Here is a 17,032-nt window from a genome sequence, read left to right on the forward strand (position 1 = left end):
CTCATTTATTCCCCAAACAGGGCTGGTTCAGTCCAGGCCAGGTGTTTGTGCTAGACGAGTATTGCGCCCGAAACGGAGTCCGAGGGTGTCACCGACATCTCTGCTACCTCAGAGACTTGCTCGAGCGGGCAGAAAATGGCGCCATGATTGACCCCACCCTCCTTCACTATAGCTTTGCGTTCTGTGCATCGCACGTCCACGGGAACAGGTAGGCATGTTTCTGGAAGTGCTTCAAATGCAATGGTTTATAGTCAGTCCTGCTTTTAGGGTCACCCATCCCCATTCCCTCAGCACCACACACACACATACAGACACACACACACGCACCAGAGGCACAAATACAAAGGTCTGAATTCATTTTTCTCCTTTCAAGATACTTGAAAGGAAGGGCAAAAGGGATTTGTAGAGCAGTCTGTGAGGTTAGAACGATCTGGGTTCAAACCATGGCTCCTCCATTTATTAGCAATGACGCTAGTTGTCAGTTAAACCCTCTGTGCCAGGGTTTTCGCAAAATGAGAATAGTAAAGATAGTATCCTCATGGTGTTGTTGAAGGAATGCAAGTAGATGTAAAGGATTTAGCCCAGATCCTAGAGCATGTCAAGAACGTAATAAATATCGGCTTTTTTTGTTGTCATCATTCATTCATTCATCCCATAAATAATGAATTACTGCTCACTAAGTGTCAGACACTCTGTAGGCATGCCACATACATGGTGAGGAAAACACAGACATCTGAGGAATACAGGGTCACATACAGATTGGTGTCCTGAGGAGAAGGAAGAAGCTCCATGAAAGCATTTAACAAAGGAACGTGACTCAGATGGGGTGGCAGGCTGTCAGGGAGTGCCTCCGTGAGGAAGTGGTGCTTGAGGTAAGAACTGAGGCGTGTGTAGGAGTTCAGTGCTTCCAGGCAAAGGGAACAGCACGTACAAAGGCCCTGTAGAGGGAGGGAACCAAGCGTGTTCCAAGAGCTGAAACAAGCTCGGTGAATCTGGAACGCAAAGATGATGATAACACTTGGAATTTAATCATAGAGCTGAGAAGAACTTTGGAGTTTACAGTCTAATCCAACCCCTCATTTTATAGGTGTTATAGGCAAGACCGGAAACCCTGGTGGCGTAGTGGTTAAGTGCTATGGCTGCAAACCAAAGGGTTGGCAGTTCGAATCCGCCAGGCGCTCCTTGGAAGCTCTATGGGGCAGTTCTACTCTGTCCTCTAGGGTCGCTATGAGTTGGAATCGACTCAACGGCACTGGGTTTGGTTTTGGGTTTATAGGCAAGACCGGAAAGTCAAGTCTCCTGACTCCTTGCTAAGTGTTCTATTTCTCTAGACCTTGCCCAGTTCCTGGAGGAAAAGATCCATGTTCTGAAAATTGCAAACCAGCAAATGATCTAAGAACACTAGCATTTGGCTCTGGAGAGGTGGAATACATTTCCACACTGCCACAGCCAGTTGACTCTTCCAGTGTATGTAGCCTCAGACTGGAGTAAAGACAAGCTCGAGTCATCTCAGGGCATTCCAGCCAACCTCCAGAAGAAAGCTCAGTGGCTTCAGGAACCCAGCCACAGATGCAGAAGTTGCTGCTCTGGGGAACCTCAAGTGTGGGAGAATCCCAAACTGACTACACTTATTTTAAATCACAACCCTGTCCGTTATCTTCATCTTTGCAAGCTATACAGCTCTGAAATATCTGTGGGGTCGTTCTGTGCTTTTCCTCACTGTCGTGCTGGTAGATTTTATGAAATGCAAAGTCAACATGTAAAGCTAGATAACAATAACATCATAGGTTTGAATATTTAACAGGCAACAAGGTTATCACCACCTCCCATTGTTATAAGATTCCTTAATCCAGCACATGACCTTTTATTTGCATAAAAGATACTCAGGACAACTCTGATACCTGGGGGTATCTGTGCATAATCTTGATTTTTATAAATATGTACACTTTGATGACTATCTGTTACAGCCCCTTGGACTGAATTCTTTAAAAGGAGAGAGAGGGAGTGAAGTTGCATTATATTCTCTGGGTTGTCACACTGTATTCTACATATGTTACTGAATAAGAAAGTGTTACAAAATAATGAAGTGTTTTTGTAAACTCCCTGGTAAACATCATCATGAATTATGATACACATTGTCTGGATTTCATATTGTAAGACTGCCACTTGATTCACAGTTAGGTTTATACATCTTGTCATGGAAACAGTTTTGGATTTCTTATTTTCTTTTCAGTTCTGATTTTCCTTATGCAAGTTTGCATCTTTTTTTTTTTTTTGCTTATTATTTTAGTCTGAATGCATTTGCTCCGCTTTTTGATGCATTCTTCTTTTTTCTTTCTTTTGTTTGTGCATGCATGTGTGCCCTTGATTCTCCCATGGCTGGCCTCGCTCTGTGCATGCCTGTGTGGCCGCCCCTCCACAGTCAGCAAATGCATGCGTACCTTAGTGGACTGCCACCAAACACAGACCCAGGAGGGGGCAAAACTCCCTCTCTATCTGAACAAGAGGCTAAAAAAGACACCAAAAAGGAATCCAAAAAAAGAAAAGATTTAAAATCCCAGACAAATCCAGAGCCCAAAAGGTAAGAAGTTCTGTGTGTGTTGGCTTGTGTTTTGCCCTGTCTGTCTTCTTTCCCCATCCCTCTATCCTTTTCACCAATTCCTCCGTAGAAAACAGCAAGCCTTATCTATTCCTGAGATCCCTGTTCCTTTAAGGGTTTTCAAAGATTCACTTAAAAAAAAAGAATCCTAGCAATGGGCAAAAATACTGAGTATTCGCCCTGAGTTTGAATCAGGTGTTTAATGATTTTTGAAACATGTTCATGTTGAAAAGGCCAATTGAGAAATTTGTAAACAGAACTGTGAGTCAGATTGCTTTTCAGTGGCATCTTGTTAGGGCCCTGGTACCCTACCAAATTCTTCATAATAAGCAACCCATGCTGTATAATTTCTGAATGATGTTGAAGGAGCAAACAAAGTGGGTTGGCATAAGATGGACCTGTGCATTTATAGGGAATCTTTGGGTGGTGCAAATAGTTAATGTGCTCAGCTGCTAACCAAAAGATTGGAAGTTCAAGTCCACCCAGAGATACCTCAGAAGAAAGGCCTGGCAATCTACTTCCAAAAACTCAGCCATTGAAAACCCTGAGAAGTACACTTCTGCTCCGACATACGTGGGGTCACCACAAGTCAGAGTGGACCCAATGGTGACTGGTGCTAGGCAGACATTTATGGTGGCACCTTCGGTTCTCAGCAAACTTCCTTCAGCTCCACATCCGCCTCATGAAAAGAAGTCAATCTGCAAGTAATTATTTAGAGTAAAGATTCAAAATAAATATTATAACTAAGCTAATGACTCTTCGTAGTCATTATGTATGGATTATATGATGAGGCCACCTTTAAGGCATGATGAATTCTAAGCTTACGTTTATTCTCTCCCGTTTCCTATCTTTGAGGCTGCTCTCATTGGGAATTAATTTATTAATTATCCCCCGTGTTATCATTGTGTGCTTCCTCATCTTCCGCCTCTCTCCCTGTCAATAACACTGACATGTTAAAGTTTTGTGATGATTTTGAAACTGACGACCTGACCCTGGCGTTGACAAGCTACACAAAGTTTGCAAGCCTGTGTGTTTTATGCTTCAGGATGAATTTATTTCTAAGCCCTGAAATGTATGCAGTTCATTTGTAGAGAGATGAAATGAAAATGCCAACCTCCGCTTCCTAGAGAATGCGGCAGGCTGTCACTCAGTGTCCGGAGGTCCAGCAGGGAAGGGCAAAGAAAGCCTGAGTCCACGTGGCCACCCAATTCCCGGACCTGCTCCGTACAAGGGAGGAGATGAAGTGGAGTTTCTGTTTGTGCTTTGCTGCCAGAGTCAGACTCTGAGGCAGCAGTAGCTTGCAGTCAGTAAGAGTGCATGAGGGATGTTGTGGGCGCCTGAAGGTCAAGTCTGACAAAATGACAGGCTGTCAGAGAGGAAGCTCCCTTGGCCGCTGTCCAGGGTGCTGCTTTGGGAACACAGGCTGATGAGCACTGAGCAGAGCAGAGAGCGAAGGGCCACTGGTAAAACGCAGCGCTCACTGGAGCCTAGCCTACTCCTTGTGCCATGGCAAACTACCTAAAGGGATCTGGAATGGTACTTTGAGAGGTTTACCTTTGTTCCAGGATCTATGTTTGCATTGTATGTTTCTAATGAAGAAGAACACAAAGTATCAGTCTGTAGCATGCTACGGTTTACCAAGTATATTCAAACATTTTTTTCTCATTTTCTATAATATATTCAGGTTAGCTGTTTTTACAACCATTTTTGCAGATGATGAGACTGGGTGTCTGTAAAATTAAGTAGCAAAACCCTTCCTTTGTTCACTGCTCCCACTCTTCTGAAGACCTGAGTTTTAGAGCCTGTTCTACATAGACATAGGAGCATCATATCTCCTCTCTCTGTCTCAGTTTTCTCATCTGAAAAATGAGCAAATTGAATCATGGCATCTGTAATATCCCTTTAACCTCTAAAATTCTCTTCTATGGGTTACAACCTGAAATGAAATAGCCCACCTGCCAGGTTTCATAAATAAGATTCAATTAAAATAAGGAGAATTGCTACCATTTAATAAGTGCTTGCTGGTGGTGCAGTGGTTAAGGGCTCAGCTGCTAACCAAAAGGGCAGCATTTTGAATCTACCAGCTGCTCCTGGAGACCCTGTGGGGCAGTTTTACTCTGTCCTACAGGGTCACCGTGAATCGGAACTGACTCGACGGCCGCAGGTTTGGGTTTATATGCCATACACTGTGTGAAGTGCTGTTTACATAGGTTTTCCCATTTTATTCTTATTACATTCCTATCAGATAAGAATTATTATTACCCTCATCTAACTAATGAGGAACTCGAGGCTAAAATAAGTTCAGTCACTTGCCCAAAGCCCCACGTTCGAACATGGATATTCTGACTTCAGGGACTACATTTGCAGCCATTCTGCCTACTGCCTGCCCAGCACTGGCACCTGTGTATGGTGTGGGATTTGCTCTCTGCCTGCCCAGCACTGGCACCTGTGTGTGGTGTGGGATTTGCTCTCTGCCTGCCCAGCACTGGCACCTGTGTATGGTGTGGGATTTGCTCTCTGTTTCAACATTTCTGGGCGAGGTGCTATAGCCTCACTTGATTCAATGAAACAGTTGTCCATTTGGGGCCTTAAAGTGCCCAAAATCAGTTTGGCCTACTGGTAGCTTTGGTTGGTTGTAGAGAAAGTCAGTCTATCTAGAGCTTGAGGAACGCTGGTGGCCCAGTGGTTAAGTGCTTGGCTGCTAACCAGTAGTTCAGCAGTTCAAGCCTACCAACCGCTCCTCAGAAGAAAGATGTGGCAGTCTGCTTCCTTAAAGATTACAGCCTTGGAACCCCTGTGGGGCAGTTCTACTCTGTCCTATAGAGTTGTCATGAGTCAGAATCGACTGGATGGCAATGGGTTTTGGCTCTTTTTCTTTTCCTTTTCTTTTTTGATTTATCTAGAGTTTAGTTCATCTAATGGGAGAGCGTTCTTTGAACACTAATTAACAGCCTTTTGATATTGGGGAAACTATTATCCTAACCTCTTTCACCAACATGAACGCCATTTGCATGTGGAGATGTTCTCTACCTGTTGACCCAGGTTAAGAAGAAGTTCATGACTCATGTAAACAAATTTCCATTTAACTGGATTTAGCAGAACAATGGAGCTGATCCCACTCTCATCTCACAACCAGCTTTTAGATGAGAAGCTACTGAACACACTGCTATTAACTCAGCAACCCCACGGTGGAGGCAGAGCCCTGGCCTCCTGCAGCTGGAAGTCCTCCGTGGCCACTCAGATGGCTGTGACTGAGGTCCTCTCACCTACTCTGGAAGCCAGAATCCTTGATGGCACAGTGGTTAAGTGTTTGGCTGCTAACCAAAAGACTGACAGTTTGAATCCACTTGCTGCTCCTTGGAAACCCTATGGGGCAGTTGTACTCTGTCGTATAAGGCCACTATGAGTTCGAATAGACTCGATGGCAATGGATTTTTTTTTTGTTTTTTTTTTCTGGAAGCCTGTGCTACATGACTATGAATGGATTCACTGCCTGTGTGAGTCCAGAAGATTCTCATCAAACACAGATACCTCTGGCCTCTCAGGAAGGTGTTTGCTGTCGACAGTTCCAAGCACTAGAAGATACGGAACCAGCCACACACTTGGCACCTTTTAGAATGGTGGCCCCCAATCAAGGGTCATCCCCCACAAAGGACATTTGGCAACATCTGGAAACATTTTTGATCATCACAAGTGAGAAAACTAGTGGCTTTGGCACCTAGTGGGAGAGGCCAGGAATGGTGCTGAACATCCTACAGTGCCAGGATATCCATCCCACCAACAAAGAGTTACCCAGCCCCAAATGTCCATAGTGCCAAGGTTGGAACCCTGTTTTAAACCAGACTCCCAGGTAATGGACTGAAATTTACCCTTTTCCTGTGGATTTTTTTTATTGGTTTCATTTATACAGACTTGCTCTGTGTCTAAAGGCCTAGCAGCTGCCACCACTGATTTTCAGTTTGTGCAGTGGTGCTCACACTCTGGTGTGCATATAAATCACATGGGTTGTTTTTTGTTTGTTTGTTTGTTTTTCTTTTAAACACAGAGTACTAGGTCCCAACCTCAAATAACTTGATTTGGCAAGTCTTAGATGGAGCCTAGGCTTTTAATACTTTCTCCGTAGGGGACTCTAAAGCATTTGGTCTTCAGATCACATTTACTTAAGGCCTTGGTGGTCATACGTAGCTCACGTTGGAATCACTTGGGAGGCCTAAAAATGCTGATGTCCAGGCCACACCTGAAGAGGTTTTGGTTTAATTAATCTGGTATGACTCTAAGCATCATGAATTTAAAATCTCCTCGAATAATTCTAATATGTAGCAATGTTTACAAACCACTGATGGAAGGAATGTTAGTTGGGACCAGCCCTTTACAACTTAACCCATTTTCTCAAAAGGGAGAAGGGGAAAGAAAAAAAAAAAGGATACTGTAAGTATGTTCAGCTGGTTGCATTTGGCGATCGTAAAATCCACAGATGTAAATCGCTATATCTTCTGATTTTTAAATCAGCTCCTAAGGTTGCAGTACTTAATTTTCACCATAATATTTTTAGTATTCTTTCTAGATGACATTTAGATTAGCATCTCTTTGGTCACTGTCCCACAGTGACAAAGCAATCAAACAGCTCTGATGATTGCAAGTTGCGCCAATGTGCCTTGGATCCCTTTATTACTGGGTTGGAATTTTTTCTCATTTACATTATTATTTAACATTTCTTGAATGCCAGTGCTGCTCTTCACATATGGCCCACATAGAGAGTACATTGTATCAGCAATTAACAAATCCATAATGCCAGCCTCCCCAACCCAAAGTAAGCTGCACAGATTAATGAGTCTGCACACAGATGTAAGAGGGCACTAGTCCTAAAAATCTCTGAAAATACGTCCAAGGACTCTTTTGGGAGATGTGTTTGGAGCCAAAGTGCTGCCCACGTGCAGAGTCCATGTGATCTTTGTGTAACTGATTTGAGTAACTGAACGACCAAATAAAACACACTTTTCTCCCCTGCTCCTCCGCCAGGGCCCCAAAGTCAACGAATGGTTCCATCCACCCAGTTACCCAAGACAGAGCCTGGGAAGCCATCCTTGACTCTTCCTTCTCCCTCAGCCCGTTGCACCTGTTCAATTACCATTCCCTGTCAATGCTCTTAAGTCTCTTTTAGGTCCATCCACTTCTCTCTCTCCAATGCCACTACCATAGTTCAAGTCTCTATTTTTTTCCTCCCCTGGGCTGCTGTAATTGCCATATCACCCATGTCCTTGCTTCCAGTGTTGCAACCCCTTGCCCAGTCCATGCCCCATGCTGGTTTTTTATTTCGCTCTTTGCGAATGCCTACCCAGCAGTAAATGAGTAATTTTGCACATGTATATTTTTTTCTTTTCATTCCAACCTCTCCTGTGTCTCTCTGTTTTCTCTCTTCCTCTTATACACACACATATATTATGCCTGGTGCTTTAACTCTGCCCCTGCCGCCCTCCACGAAGAGGAATACACACACACGCAACTGTGTAGCAGAGATAGCTCTGTTTCACCAACCTCTGAACACGCACTTTCTGTAGAAGGCAGGTATTGGTGGGAGATGTCAGTGACCCACGCATTCTTGGTCTCCTGTTACCAACTGACACATGGCATTATTGCAGTCATGGATACGGGCATGTCATTGCTTGGCCTTCCAGCTCTGAGCAGGTGTTAGCCTTGCGTATGACTGAGTCATACTCTCTAAATTCTAAAAAGCCAATTTTATTTTTTAAAAATCCAGACTTACTGGACCCACTGAGGCAGAAGGAATCCCTGAGACTATTACCCTGAAATATTCTTTAAGCCTTGAATTGAAACTATTCTGTCAAGCCACCTTTTAGCCAAATAGTAGGTTAGCCCATAAAGCGACGAATATCACCCTTGAGTACTGAGCTCTTTTTAAAAAACCATCTGTATGAGACCAAATGGTCAACAAATGCTCTAAAGCATAGATGAGAGGGATGGGGGGCTCTGAGACTAGGTTAATGGGAACAGAAAGACAAGAATGGAAATGATAAGAATGTTGATACAGTATAACCAATGTCACTTAACAATACTGTAGAAATTGTTGAATGGGAACCTTTTATGCAGTGTCCACTTCTACTGAAAATACAATAAAATACTATAAAAAAAAAAAAAAAACCCATTTACCTAATAGGGAATACTTGTAAGAGAGGGAAAAAAATGTCCAAACACATTTCAGGTAAAAGCAGGCATCCTTGATGTCCAAGGAAAAGATTCTCTTTAAAGCTCGTCTTCTGATTGTTAACCCACGTGACTCTCTTCCTGAAGAAAACTTGCCCCATGAATACAGCAGATTTTCTAACCCAGGCATAGATCCGCAACGTAATGAGTTATCTAGCCCATTGGTACAATCTACTTTGCCCATGACAAATCATCAAGAAATGTGCATTTTTCTTCTAAAATTCTAACAGTGTGTCCTCATCCTGTGGCCACTGGATTCACGTGCAAAAGAAACATTTTCAGATGTCACACCCCTTTCAGGGTAGTGTGATACCAAAACAGCCACATATATTACTGGTCTGACCTTTCAGAAGTCTTTAGAGGGTCTTCAAGTTGTAATCTAAAGCCTAATTGTCTGTGTCTGTCTAGAAATAAAGAAACTCATCTCCTCTCATCTTATTCCTCAAAGAGAAAAATCTGTGTAGTATCAAGTTTGGAAACTTGTCCTTCTGTGGGGAAAAATACATGCTTTCCTGCAATGCATACATTTTATATAATCTTTCTAATCATCTGTTGAGTCCTTGCATCATTCAGTACCAGGCATAACCTAGGCAACTTTGACTAATGTCCTCATGCTGATAGCATCCATATTCTTTGTGATTGTTCAGTAGGGAGAGACTTCTCAACCACTCCCATCCTTATAACAGAGTGAATGACACTTTCTGATAGTGTTGAGTTATAACTATGTATTTAGGAAAACGGTAAGCAAATCAGAAAAGTATATCTTTGCCCTCTTCACGCCTCTTCTTGAAATTGACTAATAATAGTCAACTCCAAGAAGCTACACATTTGTAATGTGGAAACTGTGTGTTGTTGCTTTCTATCTTACCCTTTGTGAAGCAAATACTTCGATATAGATGATGTTGTAGAAACCGTGTGTTGTTGCTTCCTATCTTGCTCTTTGCAAAACAAACACTTTGATGTATTTGTTTTAGCAGCGTGTCTGACCCCCAGGGCGTCAGGGCATAATTAGAAAAGGGCACGGGCTGGAGGGAGGGAGAGGAAAGGAATGAGGCTGGGCTTTCCTAATGAGGCAGTGACCAGGGAATGCCAGAGCCCTGATTACAATTTATAATTAACCTAGAGATTATACAAACCATCCCGATGAGCAAGCAGGGATGTCTCCTTTTGAGAGGATAGTACTTTAGTGCTGTCTTGAATTCGTAGTTATCAACCACATGAGAAAGACAAAGAAAATATTCAGGCTAAAATGAAATTCAGACATAACCATTCTAACACTTGTAAGGAAAAAGCGTTACCGGAAGAAGTCAATTAAAAAAAAAAGTCAGGTTTGGTCTAAGTGTTCTATTTAGGGAGCATTCATTACAAGGAGCATCTACTAAAATATTCTCTTCTACCCCATCCCTTTAAGCTCTCATTCCCTTATTGCTGGGCTGGAACAATTTAGTAGCAAGGAGGATTCAGTTATCATGCTTGTTTAAGGACATCTTCATGGATCCACAACGTGGTCTGCAGGCATACATCCATTTGGACAGAGAGAATATATCGTGTTTACGGTGCCTGCACCAGCATATGTGGACATTTGCATTTGGATATGGAAGTATATTCTCTCTTCAGTTGGAATTTTATGCCTTGGTGGTGGTGATTGGAGGCTTAATTTAAAGCTGGCTGTCTGCAGAGAGGTGGACCAGCCACTCTTTCCTCCTGTGGAATTTATACATTTCTTTTTGCACCTGGATTTTGCACTTGATCACTGAATAGATGCAGTATCGGAACACATCATTCATGCTAAGTTAAGATTAATTTAGCAACCTGACCTTCCTGAAAAGACATCTTACCTTTCTAATGAGGGTTATATAGCCCAGCTTTCAAAGTAACATGAAGACCATGCTAGCAGGATAATTAAATGCTGGGAGTCTACCTGCTCACCTGGGTGGGTAGAGGCAATTTAAAGACCCCAAAGAGGTAAATTTGTTTTATACACACACACACACACATTGCAGCTTAGGTTCTTGGACTGGGTCATTCCCACTCCGTTTCTAATATCGAAATAAAATGTTTTACATTAAAATTTCAGCATTTGATTGGGTGAACCGTGCGTGCAGTAGACATTAATCCATAAGCTCTGTCTCAGAAGCATCTGGGGGAAAGGGGGACAATTAGCATAACTAAGAAGTAAGTCAGAGCATAGGCTGCTGGGTTATGGTAGTTTCCATCTGACAAAAAAAAAAGAAAGATGCAAGTCTAGATGCATTATTATTTGTGACATGGCTCACAATGGGAGACAGTGAGGGGAGTGAAGATGACAGGGCTGGTGCTAACCACCGTGACAAGGACTTGAAGAGCAGCCGACATGACATCTTTCCTATCCTGCTGCTGAAAATGTCAACTTTGTGAAGGACAGTGAGAAAATGGTTTGCCGAAAACTTGAAAGGTGGATTCCAGAGATGCCTGCCATGTCAGATGCAATAGCGTCTGCGTGGCTGCAGAGACCCACTTCTGGCCTCGCTGATGGCCTGCAGATGGGAGAGCTTCCAGTCTTCGGCAGAGCTCCAAAAATGGCTACACTTGACCTGCATATTGTCTGCAGTTTGCGGGATCATGATATACATGAAGTGAGTTGTTAGCCAGTGTGCACTTGGGTGGAACCAGACGAGAGGCTGCATTTCCTTCTCCTTTATGTCTGTGTGTCTCTAATGCTAGATTCAAAGGCATCGATGCTCCTGCTAAAGTCGGAGGCAGAGGTGTAGAGGAAGGGAGAGGTGCTTTTATGAACTTATATCAGTTCGATGTAACAAAAACTAACTCTGGATAATCTAAAGCAAAGGGAGAGAATAATGATGGCAGCCTGAAAGAAATGGAGGGGAAAGCTGGAATTGAGGCAGCTATAGAAGACTAGAAAGCAGGACCAGAGCAGTGGTTCACAGGCCTTAACTGCACATTGGAATAACCCAGGAAGCTTTAAAAAACAAAACAAAACAAAACAAAAAACTAAATTTCCATCAGCAGATGAATTAATAAACAAATGGGGTACATACGTATGTTGGAATAACCCAGGAAGTTTCCATCAACATGAATGAACAAACAAAACATGATACATACATACAATGGAGTATTACTCATCCATAAAGAGAAATAAAGTTTCAATACATGCTACAACATGAAGGAACCTTGAAAACATTGCCCTGATTGAAATAAGTCAATCACAAGAAGACAAATATTGTAGGATCTCACTTATATGAACCATCTGGCACAGGCAACATAGAAAGACAGAGTTTCTGAGTGGTCACCAGGGGTGGGAGGCACTGCTTAGGAAGCACTGAGTTTCTATTTATTGCACTGGAAAGTTTGGTAATGGATCTTGGTGATGATTGATTGTACAACATGATTAATGTCATTAAAAAAAAAAATAGTGTCACTAAATTGTCCCCATGAAAAATCTTGAATTGTCAAATGTTGTGTTAGATATATCTTTACAACAATAAAAAAAATTAAACTGATAGCCAAACAAACAAACAAAAAAAGCCCATTTCTTGGCCCCACCAAAAACAAACAAACCCTTCATCAATAAGTCGATTCAGATGCATAGAGACCCCACTGCAGACAAACTCAATCAGAGCTTTGAGGGTGGGACCTTTGCAAAGCTCCTCCCACGGTTCTAAGGCACAGCCCAGGATTGAAGACTGCTGACCTAGGGGGTCAGTCTGGTCCGGGCACAGCCACTGGGATGCACAAATTCCACCCGCATCTTTCTTCCACCCATGCCTCTGTTTCTGTACATAAAGGTGTGGTCATAGCCCAGCTTGGATGCACGGGGGCCGCGCAGGGGAGGAGCTGGCCTCCAAAAAGCACTTGAGCATTCATAGCAGGAGAGCAGACACCTGGATTTACCCGCCCCAGGATACCCACAGTGCAGGCGGGGTAATTCCTCCAGGGGACCTTCGGGTGCTCCTAGGGGGAGACCATGGATGTTAAGAAGCCAAGTAACAACAGGGGCAAAATGTGCATAGCCAGGACATGCGCGGGCAAGGGATTCAGGCTCCTAGACATGTGTTCTAAGTAACCATACATCTCAGCCTGGAATTTTCCAGCTAAAAGTTTTAATCCCAGCTCCACCCCTCCTTCTTCTCTTATCCCTTGTGACTCCTTAAGTGTTAAAAGTATTGAATGAGATAGAGTCAATTTTATGACAATTATAGAATCAACCCCAAATGTTTTCAGAAAAAAAAAAAAATGAAGCATGGACTTGTAAGAGACACCAATACATTCTTGCTATTTATTTTGCAACCAGCACTCCTTGGAATGGCACCCTGGACACAGTGCAAATGCCGGCCCCCTTGGGAAAGCACTGTTGGCCTGATGGGTGGCCCGAGTACCTCTTGCAGAAGCTCTCCAGTTTCAGATTTACTCCAGCCTGACTGCAGCTGTGAACTTGGCGGCAAACAGACCCCTTCAGCCACTGGCAGAGCCACCCACCCAGCAGTTTCTCATTCTAGAGCACTGGCTCTCATAGTGTGGTCCCCAAGCCAGCAGCACCCATGTTACCAGAAAGCTTGTGAGAAATGCAGACTGTCAGGCCCCATCCCAGACCTACTGAATAGGCTGTTCTGGGAGCGGGGCCCAGCAAGGTGGGTTCTCAGGAGCCCTCCCGTTGATTCTGAGGCATACTCAAGTTTGAGCAACATTGACCTAGAAAAAGTATTTTATTGCTTCTGTGAAAAATATTTTACCAGGGTTCTTCAGTTCATAACCTCTATGGTCATAAACCTGTACAATTAGCATTGACGGATTATAGAGGTCAATGGAAAAAAAACGGATGTTTGACAGAATTTTCTAAAAACAACTAAGTGAAATCCAAGCCTGCCCCCCCGAAAAAAGATATTTTTGCTTTTTACTTGATAGAGTTACAACCTGTGATCTTTGACAAATTAGGTTATTTCTGCGTGTCTTTTTATCAGTTTGTAAAATCCTGTTAGCAGTAACCGTGTCAGAGGGAACCTGGGAATTACAGAGACACTTGGGTTCAATGTGGTTTGTTTGGTCACCTGTTTTTGTTGACGCGCTCTTGACTAGTACCTTACGGACTTAATAAGGTTAGTTTGTCTCATTATTTTAAAATAAAACTAGTCATGTGATATAGCGATTAAGAAGCAAATTTAAGAAGAGTCTGCAAAAATAATTTTGTAATTGTTTACTTTTTTTTAATAGTGAAATTAACAATACTCAGAAAATAGTCCCAGGAGAGGTTAGCAGGGAAGTCAGAGCTGCCATCTGATAGCATTAATTACAAATGTGAATCATCAGAATAAAAGCTGAAAAAACCATAATCAAGTTTTAGTTTATAACAAGACCCTTTGTCCTGAGAATTAACGGAGAAGGCCAGGCACACACTAAAATGCTCAGTAAAACTACCTGTCTTTATCATTTCAAACATAAATCTAAAAGCTGCCTTCTAACTGCCCAGTTGCCTTATAGAAAGAACTTGGATAACGAATGAATGATTATTCAGAGAGAGATCTGGCTCTTAATACTGACCACAGACATCACTGGGCTGTCCATGCTAAATGTTGCCATGTTTTTCCTGGGATGTATCAACTTGTCCCTGAACCATGAATTATAGTTAATGGCATTTTTTTCCTGTGGGTTAATTCCCTGCTAAAAAACAAAATGCTTAAAATGGCTCCCTTTTCCCCAAACTGAGTATGTGCACACACCAGTTGTATAAATGTGTGTATAACAAGCTGAGTTGTTGTCAGCAAAATTCAAAAGCCACAGCTACAGGAAGTTGTAGGTTATAACAAAACAGGAGGAGCTGCCTTAGAAAGGGTCACAGGTATTTGATGGGGGCAGATGAATTTATCCTGACATTTAACTACAGATTTCACGGGCATTTCATGTTTTTTTTTTTTTTTTAAATAATCTTTGTAAATTAACGTTTGAGATTTTGCCAGAAAATATGAAAAAATAAGGGTGCATTCCTAGATTCCAGCAGCCCTCCTGATGGTTACCATTTTGCCTGCTTTCTTCCTTTAAATTCAGGAGAGTGGGAAGGAATGGATTAGGCAGGATTTTGGTGGGTGCTTTTTTCTAAAACGGGGGAGGGAAAGGGTTTCCATTTTTCGAATAGGGTACTTTCAGTATCTAAAAAGAAGGGAAGTGACCAATTAACCCCTAACAGGAGGTAGATTGCAACCATTTGCCAAGTCTTTTGTGCAGTCAGACTGGTCTAGTGTACAGGATTTTCCCAACTTATGCTGGATCCTTGAGAAGGCCTATAAATAAGACCATTTGTTTGGTCTCAAGATGACTTGCATTTGCAAACTGAAGAGTGTTCCAATAAAGTTTCATAGTGACGCACCAGTCTGCAAACTGGCTCAGCCCGTAGTCAAAACAAGTCACTACGGGATCTGGGAAGCTGAAGCCTTTGAATGGGTCAGATTATCCTGCGTCTCATTTGGCACAGATTAATTTGGGCTATAAATATGCAGCCTCCCTTTATGTTTTCAACCTGAATGGCTCATCACAAATACAGAAAATGTGTATGAAAATGGATGATGACTTCAAAGTACGAGAATACTGTTATTAAACTGAAATGCACATATTTGTGCCGAGGCCCTTCTTTTGATAACAGTGAGCATCCGTCCACTAAGACTGTAAGACATATGTGGGTTGCTCTTCGGTTAATACATTGAAAGAAAAGAAAAAAAACTGTTGCTGTCGGGTCAATTCTGACTCATAGTGGCCCTGTAGGATAGAGTAGAACTGCCCTATAAGGCTTCCAAGGCTACAATCTTTATGGAAGCAGACGGCCACATCTTTCTCCCGCAGGGCAGCTGGTGGGTTTGAACCACCCCCTTTTCAGTTAGCAGCTGAGCGCTTTAACCACTGCACCACCAGGGCTCTTAGTTCATACATCAGATTCTTAATCTGAACATCTGTAACTGCAACCTGGAAACTGAGTCATTTAAGAATGTTTAACACCCAGCAAGACACACACTTAAAAGGCGTCTGGTTTTCACAGTAATTTGTGTACATAAGCCAGGGGTCATAATTTCATAGTAATTTGTGTACATCTATGAGAGACAGATGATGCAAATCAGAGATGTGGACCAGGTAGGTACCTGCCCCAGGTAAAGAAGAAGCCATCAGAAGGCTCTTGGCAATTAAGTCAGCCCTTCTCAATTCACTGTAATAACAAGTAAGGTCACATCTGAGGTAACAAATGGTGCTGAATTTTCAAGAGAAACCAGAAATCAGAACTGTATTATAAAACATTCCTATCCATAAAATGTGAGCAGCTAATTCAAGTGTTATAAGAAGCTGTGGGTCAAACAAGGACAGATCTGGGAGCTGGGTTTAACCTGCAAGACAGCAGTTGTACTATTTTACGATAAATGAGCTGCAGCTCAGCAGATGTTTCCGAAATGTTAATCCCAAACAAACAAAAAAACACCCCTTTGGTAGCCAGCTGTGAGTAGTGGGGCTTCTTTTAAGGTCACATCAATCATTATCATTGTTTCTTCTAAAATGGACAGTTTCCTCCTGCTAGAGATTTGATTTGATGGTGTCGGCATATGAGGCCCTGTCATGTCATGACATCTTCTTTCAGGCCTGATGGAATCGGAACTGTGACCGTTGAAGAAAAAGAACGTTTTGAAGAAATCAAAGAGAGACTCCGGGTTCTGTTGGAAAATCAGATTACACATTTTAGGTATGGATTTGGGTTTCAGGGTTTGTCAGGTGATTGGAGGCAGGAAGGGGCAAATAAAGGGCTTGATTTTCAAGAACTGTAAATCTGTCGAGACACATTGGACGTTTAGAAGTAAATGAAGAAAGCAAAACAGTGGGACATGGTTCAGCAGTAGGAATAGACTGAATTCTTAAGTTCCTTTTATTTCCACTGAAAGAACCAAGCCTTCCTTGTACAAGCTGACCTGGCTCATCAGCCCTTTATACAAAGCTGAATTTGAAGCTCCTTTAAGCTCCCTAAATAAAACAGTTAAAAATGCCCATGAATCAACTCAAAATGAACAGGGAAGGAAAGCAGTTGTACCCATGGGAGAGCCTCCACCTTCTCCGTTACCTTCCCTCTCAGAAATAGCACTAGCTGGCTGTGGGGGAAGGGAGGAGCCGTGGATCAGCCTTGGCTCGAGGCAGCCAGCAGACTGCAGTGCTGGAGCCTTCCACCACACAGCCCACTTCTCCCCTGGA

General features: G+C 42.7%; 1 protein-coding gene across 7 annotated transcripts in view; it reads left to right on the forward strand.

The window, feature by feature from the left end:
• The window catches only part of CADPS (calcium dependent secretion activator), a 580,697-nt gene that overhangs the window by 422,380 nt on the left and 141,285 nt on the right, over positions 1-17,032 (forward strand). For all 7 annotated transcript variants that reach the window (XM_064274284.1, XM_064274283.1, XM_064274286.1 and 4 more), the window contains 2 exons: positions 21-208; positions 16,431-16,532. In XM_064274284.1, coding sequence (XP_064130354.1) covers positions 21-208; positions 16,431-16,532 — 290 coding nt within the window. The remainder of the gene's footprint in view (positions 1-20; positions 209-16,430; positions 16,533-17,032) is intronic.

Source organism: Loxodonta africana, chromosome 22 (assembly GCF_030014295.1).
Source record: "Loxodonta africana isolate mLoxAfr1 chromosome 22, mLoxAfr1.hap2, whole genome shotgun sequence".
Lineage (NCBI taxonomy): Eukaryota > Metazoa > Chordata > Mammalia > Proboscidea > Elephantidae > Loxodonta > Loxodonta africana.